We start from the raw sequence: 9423 nt of genomic DNA, 5'->3' as shown, positions 1-9423 counted from the left end.
CAGGCGTATAACATTGTACCCGGTGTAGTGTCAGGCGTATAACATTGTACCCGGTATCATGTCAGCTACATATACTGCATCCCCAATGACTCCCTGATTTTCTCTATGCCCAGGTGAAGCTCAGTACTCTGTGTGAACAGGATCGGGTCTTACAGGATTTGGAAGACAAAATTCGGGCTCTGAAGGACAACAAGGTGAGTGGAGGTGGTTTGTGTCTGGCAGTGAGGATTGTAATGTTGCTCCTCCCAATATATCACATACAGGAGGTGGAGCGGAGTTTTATGTCTCTTCTAGATCTTTGTTCCTTCCAGTCGAGGTAAAACGATTCTTCCTGCTCACCTCTGCATACATTGATGGAGATGTGACCATTCTCTGTACATCGATACCTAATACACCTTCATAATGATAAAACCCCCCCCCTCTGCAAAAAAAAAAAAAAAAAACATGTGTTCTATTGCCCCACCAATGTGCCCCAAGAGGGGCAGAACTTCTTCCCTGATCCTAGAAGACAACTGAGTATTCTCCGAATCAGTCGCCAAGAGGAGACGTACTTCCTGCCCTTACAGTGACTGGGGATGCCATATCACACATGTTGCCTTTCTAACTTACCATGTGATGTGATTCTGACCAATCCAATCCGGGTTTCCTACAGGACAAGCTGGAGACGGTTCTGGAGGTTCTGCACAGACAGATGGATCAGTACAAAGACCAGCCACAGCACACTGAGAAAATCTCCTACCAGCAGCGCCTCCTACAGGAGGATTTGGTGCAGATCCGAGCAGAGATGTCGAAGGTCTCCACGGTATGTGTTGGGTATTAGGGCGCCCCCTATAGTCTAATGTGCTTTATGTAGTTGATTTTGGGAGATCAAATTATAGAGATTATGAACACTCATTACGGAGAAGAGATACATTTATAAGAATTTATTGTAATTCTGTTTGGCCAGTTTTGTTATCCAGATACCCCTGCCAGACAAAGTGTCAACTTTCTGAGCTCTAGTGTAACACCAGCACATTTTGGTCTATACCACAGTCCCCAGCCTGTTGATTGGGTAATTGGGAAGCAGCGGAAGACTGATGAGGTCCTTTCTTTGATTGCTCTTCTTGTTCCTGTGCTGATAATTTAATACAAATTCTGAATAGTCAGTGTGAAAAAACACCTGAGATACCCATAATGCCCTGCAGCGTCCTAACCTCACCCCATCTATAGTCTTTGCTAGGAGTCTATCCCATATTACATCAGCCCACTGCTGATCATCATACTGGCTTCTGATTGGCTGTTATGAGGCAGCACAGACAGTCCCAGATCATCAGATAAATGTTGTGTGTCTGCAGGATATGGAGACCTCGTGGAACGAATATCTGAGGCTGGAGAGTGACGTCATCCGACTGAGACAAATGTTACAAGAACAGATGAACCGCTCGCCCTCATCACAGGTGACACCTCAAGTAATATGGCAGCGGCCATGCACTGCCAATGTGTGATAATGGGGGCCAATGGTGGAATATAAAATAGAAATTAGTAATTGTCAGGTCTACCCGAAGATCCTGCCAGTAACAGCACTTCCTGTAGCAGGATGACAGCGCTAATCCACTGCCTATAAATTAACAGCAGCATTGTCACCGTACCGTGGTCCATGTTCAGGAATTCTTCCTGTCTCAGCTCTTTTGCTGCATTATAATTGCACTGTACACTGAGAGCTGCGACTGATCAGCGCGCAGTGAATGCGATACCAAACACACGTATTGTACAGCACTGACCCCCCCCAGCCATATTTATTGTTCTTATTATTGTTCAGGAGCGGACGCAGCTGCAGAAAGATCTGTGGAGGATCGAGGACGTCACCGCTGGTCTCAGCTCCAATAAACTCAACTATAAAGTGCTTGTGGAATCCTTCAAGAATCCAGGTACGGCTGGCTCTATGATTCCCACCCCTGACTCTGCCCTGCGCTACTGCCTGAGAAAGCGATACACCCAGGGAATGTTATTATCACATACTGGTGCCTTCAGATATTGGCTTAGCTAAAATAATGAAAATATAAAAGGGCAAACATTTCAAACTAGAAATGTTGGAGATAATAAACGTGAAGTGGTCCAATATCGGTCCTGTGGCTGCCTCGGGTCAGATTGGAGCAGTTCTGGGTCAGAATTCTAGGTAGGCTTTTCAATGTGTCGATTTTGTTTTGCAGAAAGGAAAACGGTGCCTTTGGTTACATCCACGTTTGTGCCTTCCGGGACTACGGCGTTTACATCCGTTCGCAGTAAATCCGTCTCCCCTCAAAACCCGCCCAGTCTTGTGACGCAAACCCTGGAAGCGGGGCTTTACCCTCCACCATACTCCCAGACCAGGTCACAGTCCCAACCGCAGCTGCTGCAGAAAGCAGAACGTCTTCAGTCGCCGACCCGAGCACCGACACCACCAAAGCTAGTGAGTATCAGGAGAGAGAGAGGAATATGGGAACATTGCAGCTGCCGTGGTGTCGCCTGGCTGCGTGCAATCACACAACGATTACCTACTACGTGTGACCACGCCTCCTGTTCCTCATGGGTGGTCCAAAGTAGTGTGTGATGTCAACAGATTCCAGGCTGCTGATTGGCTGCTCATGTGCTAAAAGTTTACACATTTTGCAGAATGAGAGGAACAGCCAACTAAGCCCAATGAAATCTGAGAAATGAATTCCCCACCAGGTCAGCTCTGTGTATAAAGATTTTATACAAATCTCATTACTTGTGTGGATATAGAGGTGTCACTCCGCAGCAGCTGCCAAAATCTTTTAAAGGGTCAGTGTAAGGGGGAGGGGTCTTCTTATTATTCACATGATTGTTCCCAGTGCATGTCCTGCATCCCTTGCAGCGTATAAGCCAAATATGAAACTCCCAGTGCAGGAAACCTGAGCGTTGTCTGTTGGCTGCTGATTTATTAATCCTACAAACTACATATTTATTTATTAATTTTACCAAAATCTTAGTTTTTTTGCCCTATTTATTCAGCATTTTTGTTTTCTGTATTTTGCAATTATTTTCTGCCCTTTAAGTGGTAATTATGTTTCCAGGATGAGAGCGTCCCGCCACGACCTCCCCTGCCAGACATGTACAGTCCAGAAGACTTTCCCCCAAATATCCCGCCACCTCCAGCCTTGCCCCCGCCGCCCAGAGAATCTTCCGTTATCAGACATACGTCAGTCCGGGGGTTAAAGAGGCAATCCGATGAGAGGAAGAGGGATCGGGAGCAGGGGCAGGGCATCAATGGAGACTACAGGGTAAGTGTTCCCCTGACCACACAATGTCATTATGAAGGGGACAAATCCAGAACCTTCTACAGCCTGCTGGAGATTGTAGGGAACTTCTTCCCCACGAAGAGAAGACAATGAGGTCAGCTGACATCACAACACCCAGAGGGGAGTGCTGCAAATGTGAGGGTTGTATAAAGTACAGCATCCCTGGCCCCCCTCCTAGATGTGAGCTCTGTGCAGTTATCAGTGCTGTGGCCCTGGCACCCCCTACATGTGAGCTCTGTGCAGTTATCAGTGCTGTGGCCCTGGCACCCCCTACATGTGAGCTCTGTGCAGTTATCAGTGCTGCGGCCCTGGCACCCCCTACATGTGAGCTCTGTGCAGTTATCAGTGCTGCGGCCCTGGCACCCCCTAGATGTGAGCTCTGTGCAGTTATCAGTGCTGCGGCCCTGGCGCCCCCTACATGTGAGCTCTGTGCAGTTATCAGTGCTGCGGCCCTGGCACCCCCTACATGTGAGCTCTGGGAACAGCCAGGTTTCTTCCTGGTTTGTAAGATATTTTGGGGGTGCCCTGCTGTACCTCCCTGGTGGAAGAGACAAAGAGCCAATTACAAGTAAAGCCACAGAGGATTCTGGGTAATCCTGACCATAGACTGGGGGGGGGGGAGGGATTCGGGGAGATTATTTCTTTTTTGACAAACATTAAAATGAAAATGACTAATTTTCTTATAATTATTTTACAAACATGATGTCTGTTGTCACCTTGGTCTGTGTGTGGCTGATGTTTTAGTATTTTAATATCTGAATTTCTTCCCCATCTGATGTGATCACAGGTAGAATTGCGCACCTATGTGAGCGAACCAGAGCTTGCCAATCTCAGCAGTGACTCTGCCTCCCCACCGTCCGGCTTCCTGGGCTCAGATTCTGGCTACCAAACCTTGCCCACTAGAGGTAGGTGAAAGAATTAGAACAGTCTGTATAAATTATTATTATTATTATTAATATTAATGAACAGTATTTATATAGCACCAACATATTACACAGCGCTGTACAATAAATAGGGGTTGCAATACAGACAGTGACACAGGAGGACGAGAGGACCCTGCCCAGAAGATTCTGGCTAGGATTGTATGGAGAGGGATTATTAGATTAATGCTTGTCATACCATAATGGTCACCTGACTGCTGGGTGATTGTTGGAGATTGGACCGGCCAATATTATACATTGTGACATGTGATCGTGTCTGTAACACTTTGCGGTGTGCTGCCATGTTTATTATAGGACGGTGTCATGTGTTCATGTTTATTATCCATTGTGATTGGTGGTTTCGGCCTTGTCCTGTATCATGTGATCTGTGTTCCTCAGGTTTATCTGGATCGACGTCCAGGCTGCCTCAGTCGTCTTCTGTTGCATCCTACGTCACCCTGCGGAGGGGCACCGACACTTCTAAGGTAACGCCATGAAATGCTTACCTGCTCAATGGCTGGAGATACCAGAAATGTTTTCCTTCTCCTCTCTCACGTTGCCGGTCGGTTTTTTCATCCCAACAGGACAGACCAAAAAGTGCCTTTGAGCGCCTTTATTCCGGCGACAACCAAAGAGGTAAAATCAGCGCCGAGGAACAGCTCCAGCGCATGAAGCGCCATCAGAAGGCTCTTGTCCGAGAACGCAAGAGGACGCTCAGCCAAGGAGAGAAGACGTCTGTGATTGGCCGCCCGGCCTCGCGGCCCGTGTCTGCGGACATCAGCTCAGTATGTTAGCGCGGGGGGAGTACCCTCCTCTGTCTTCTTCTATAGCATTTGATAGCGAGCACTTTAGCGGCAGCGTGCATGGCGCCACAGATCTCATCTAGAAGTAGATTCATCGCTTTCTTAGCTGCAGGGAATAACAGAAAATGACAAAACCTAACCGGGTAGAATTTATAAGATGAATAGTTATTTTTTCTAAGAAAAAAAACAAAATGATCATTTCCATGGACGTCCCCAGCTTCTAGGCTGTTAACAAGCACAAACTCTGTGAGGGCGCCCCGCGCCGGTCTGAATTATTATTGGATGATGACTCCAGCGCACAACAGGGATAGGCCGGATCTACTGACCTGCAGGGGGCGCCCGGGGGATGGTACGAGGCTGGGGTAGCAATGTCTGCCTCCTGTGTCATGTGACTTGTGTTTCACACTAATGTAGGGTGCTATGCAGTGACTTCTTCCCAACTCCGCTGTGTCTCCATTCTTAATGAACTCCATCATTTCCTCTAACATACCGCAAGCAGCTCCGCCTCATCCTCCATCTTCTGCTTCTCTTTTCTGTTGGTGGAAAATAATAATTTGTTATAAGAAGTCGCTAACAGCCATACTCATTGCTCCCAGGCTTCGTCCTCATTGTAGCTGCTCCGCGCATTAATGACATCCAATAACATCATCCGGACGCCATCTTCATATCTGCTGCTAAGGCAGACCCCCCGGGGAGGGGGCAGGACCTGGTGCTAGAACAGAGGGAGTGTGACATCCAGGGAAGGGGGCAGGATATGGTGCCAGGGCAGAGGGAGTGTGACATCCAGGGAAGGGGGCAGAATCTGATGCCAGGGCAGAGGGAGTGTGACATCCAGGGAGGGTAGGATATGGTGCCAGGGCAGAGGGAGTGTGACCCCCAGGGAGGGGGCAAGATATGGTGCCAGGGCAGAGGGAGTGTGACGTCCAGGGAAGGGGGCAGGATATGGTGCCAGTGCCAGGGCAGCGGGAGCGTGACACAGAGGGAAGGGGTAGGATATGGTGTCAGGGCAGGTGCAGTGTGACCCCCAGGAAGGAGGGCAGAATATGGTGCCAGGGCAGAGGGAGCGTGACACCCAGAAAGTGGGGGGCAGGAAATGGTGCCTTTTGTTATTAGTAGAGCAAGGGAAGTAGTAGTGCGACACCTAGAGAGGGGGCAGGAAATTTCACTTCTGCCTTTAGTGGTGCCAGATGCAGATGTTGTTCTTTCATTGTAACCTTTTGTTGGCGGGATTGGCATTATCAAACATGACTGCCATGTAGCCGGCTATATCACCCACTGATTGCACTTTCCCTGCATCCCTCTTTTTCCCTCAGTACTACACTGATGTCTGCAGTGCCCCTAAAACCCGGGAAAGCACAGATTTTCATTTTTTGGGCGTCTGTCCCTTATACGGGGCGTGATAGACATAATCATTGATAAATTGGGAAGCAGCAGTGGTGGCTGGAGTGGTAAGCGGCGTGGCGGGAGGGTAAAATGTTTCCTGTTAACAACTGGTAGTGCATAGAATGTGGCTGCCGGTCCAGGGTGGATGACAGGTCCTCTTTTCTAAATCTGGCGAGACATTGCAACACTGGGGGGCCATTTATAAACACTGAAAATTCTTCTGTTTTCCGGTGGTTTTCGCAGAGCGTGGTCTAATCCGATATTTCCAGTACACGGGCACTGAGGGAATTCTCCCCGAATCCACCTCGGTTTTTGTATTTTTGTTTTTGCTTTTTTTTTTATCAATGGGCCCTCAAATCCCTTTCCCGCTTCCCCTCCCCCTCCATACTGACCCTGCCCCAGAGAGCAATAACTCCATCGTAGGAGGCACTCGGCGTTCTCTCACGATAACTGTAACTTTTATAAAGTTTTACTGAAATGTGAACTTTGCTACTAGAAATTCTCTTTATCGGGATGATGTTAATCTGAGCTCAGCGCTTTCTAATGTATGTTTACCACAAACAATAAAAAGACTTCAAATGTCGCTTCTCTGCTGCAATTATTGTGTTCGCCGAGGGGCGGAGCCTGGTGTAATGAGTATCGCACGTCATTGGGCGGCTGAGAGGAGCCAATTGATGGAGAATGTCGGATTAAAGGGAAGCAATCGGCACGTCTGATACAAAGAGGCCGAATATAGAGATTTTATGGGCAGAAATTATAGAGAAAATCGGCATCCTGCTGAGGAGGTAACGTGAGATCTGTGTACACACGTAATATTCATAGGTATGTTCTCTGTATGTATGATCTGTGTATCTATGGCTTCTACATGTATCGTGTGTATGGATTATTTCCAGAATGTGTCAGAACAAACCGATAAATGTTCCAATTGTGACCAATCAGCTTTTCCATTTCACAGGATTAGTGCAGGTTTGATAATAAAACAGACATTCTGATTGGTTAAAGAGAGTTCTGCTGCCCCCCTCTCAATGTTAAGGTAAAAACGATAATTGTCAGTGTTAACCTGCAATATAATCTGTCTGTGATCCGTTACAGCTGCTCCCAGCCCCCATCGCCCCCCAGCACCCAGCGGACTGAACTCCACCATGGTCTGAGCTACGTAAGACCGCGTGTGACGGCATGCAGAACACCGCCACAGTATAGGATTCTCCTTTCCTTGTTATTTTTTAATATTGTTTATTCACAACGCCAGGCGGGGCCAAGCGGTCTCACCCTTGGTGCGGGGCCGGGCGGTCTCCCCTTTGACATTTTGTGGTGCTCTGTGCACCGCCTATCTGATCACATGGTAGAGATGGGCCAGTAATGGACATGGCGGGGGGAAGGGGGTAACAGGAGGTCCAATCTGTGGAGAAGTTTCTGTATTGAGTGTTTATAAATCTTGTGTCAGCCAGTTTGTGATTGGTCAGATTTGTGGAATCTCTGCATGTCCGTGTGTTGTGTTCGTAACTCTCTTCATTTCCCATAATTCTCTGGAGCTCCTCCCCCCTTCTGCTGAAGATGGACAGGGTAGAACCCCCCCCCCCCGACTCAGTGTGACTTGGGGCGGAGTGATTATTTATTCTTGAATGATTTGTATTTCCATGCTCTGATTGGCTGTTTTTCTCCCCCGCAGCTCACGCAATCATTGACTACTTAACCCCAACCGCTGGATATAAAGGAGCCCCGCTGGGTACACGGGTATGGCACTTGGGCCTGCTTGTCCCATGGTGGGTGCACTCCGACGCCGGCACCCACCTACCTGTATATACTGCAATCACCAAGATGAAATGTTTCCAGCCAATGGTGCGAGACATCCATTCTTCAGCTCCGCCCCCAGAGCTATTTGCTGGGGTGACCACACCCACCTTCCATCAGTCACATGACAGGGAATGGCGGCCTGGATGGCGTGATCTGAACAAACATTTAAAGTGCCTTAAATGTAACAAAATGACGCCGAATCAGGAGTCTCGGGGGCGTGGCCTCCAATGATCGGCCTTTGATTTGTGACTCTGCATCCTATGAGCGCCCCCTATCTTCAGGACTGATAAGATATGAAGGGGCCCCAGAAATTATTTCACAGCTTTGGGGGTTTTTAGATTGTGGGGGCACAATTTATTTTTAGTCATTACCACGTTTTATACCACAATTACTTCGGAGCTTCATGTTGGGGGGTAGTGGGGTAAGTACACAGAGCTGTCATGTGACCAGGGACCATCATATGTACATGCTCAGACATCCATTGTATGTTAAATCCCCCCAAAAAGCTGCATCTCTACCTGGAACTCCCACTAGGGGGACCCCTCAGCGGCCCTGGACAGAGAATAGGGAGAAATAATCACCAATCTGATGTTCCCGGTTTAGGAGGAGGAGCCGTAGAGTGGACAAGTATTTATGCCCCCCTCGGGGTTGCCCATAACCCCCCAGGGGGAGGAGCTTATCTCCCCTCCCACTCTATTAAGTCAGCCCCTCCCCATCACCTGACATTTATATCGCTTCATTATGATTGGACGGTGGTCACCTGACTCAGCAATGCTGCCTTAGCAATAATGTCTTCCTCTGCTCTGGGCACAGAAGGCGGCGGGGCCCCGGACCAGCGCTCCAAGAGGGTAAAACATTCACCTCAGATGACCTCACCTCTGACAGTATCACATTGCACAGATCATGTGACCTGGGTTCACCACTGACCTGATAGGTGCAGATTTTCTTCCAATCACCAGGTGTAAATATACCCCAGAAGGCCGTCACATATTATTAAGGTTTCTCTTTGCAGTGTATTGCGGATATTTAATATTTTGGGATTTTTATAGCTTGACGAGTGAATTCAGATTTTACATTAATTGCAAAGATTTTATTTTCTCTCACAGAATCGGAATTTCTCTATTTTTAACTAACTCTGAACTGCCGCTGTCACCGCGATCGGCGCTTTGCCAAACTAAATTCTTTATTTTTGGATTTGTAAGAAAAAAAAGTTAATTTGTTGAATAAAATAAAAAAATGAAAATA

General features: G+C 47.9%; 1 protein-coding gene across 5 annotated transcripts in view; it reads left to right on the top strand.

Moving 5' to 3' along the window:
- PLEKHA7 (pleckstrin homology domain containing A7) overlaps window positions 1-6796 on the top strand; it is a 56964-nt gene extending 50168 nt beyond the window's left edge. For all 5 annotated transcript variants that reach the window (XM_072422375.1, XM_072422373.1, XM_072422374.1 and 2 more), the window contains 9 exons: window positions 114-194; window positions 653-802; window positions 1335-1436; window positions 1799-1907; window positions 2190-2428; window positions 3054-3260; window positions 4066-4183; window positions 4598-4683; window positions 4783-6796. In XM_072422375.1, the coding sequence (XP_072278476.1) occupies window positions 114-194; window positions 653-802; window positions 1335-1436; window positions 1799-1907; window positions 2190-2428; window positions 3054-3260; window positions 4066-4183; window positions 4598-4683; window positions 4783-4992 (1302 nt within the window). In that variant the 3' untranslated portion in view covers window positions 4993-6796. The remainder of the gene's footprint in view (window positions 1-113; window positions 195-652; window positions 803-1334; window positions 1437-1798; window positions 1908-2189; window positions 2429-3053; window positions 3261-4065; window positions 4184-4597; window positions 4684-4782) is intronic.
- The last annotated feature ends 2627 nt before the right edge of the window (window positions 6797-9423 follow it).

This window comes from Pyxicephalus adspersus, chromosome 9 (assembly GCF_032062135.1).
Source record: "Pyxicephalus adspersus chromosome 9, UCB_Pads_2.0, whole genome shotgun sequence".
Classification (NCBI taxonomy): domain Eukaryota; kingdom Metazoa; phylum Chordata; class Amphibia; order Anura; family Pyxicephalidae; genus Pyxicephalus; species Pyxicephalus adspersus.
Note: the sequence above shows the minus strand (reverse complement) of the source record. Positions and strands in the feature narration are given on the sequence as shown.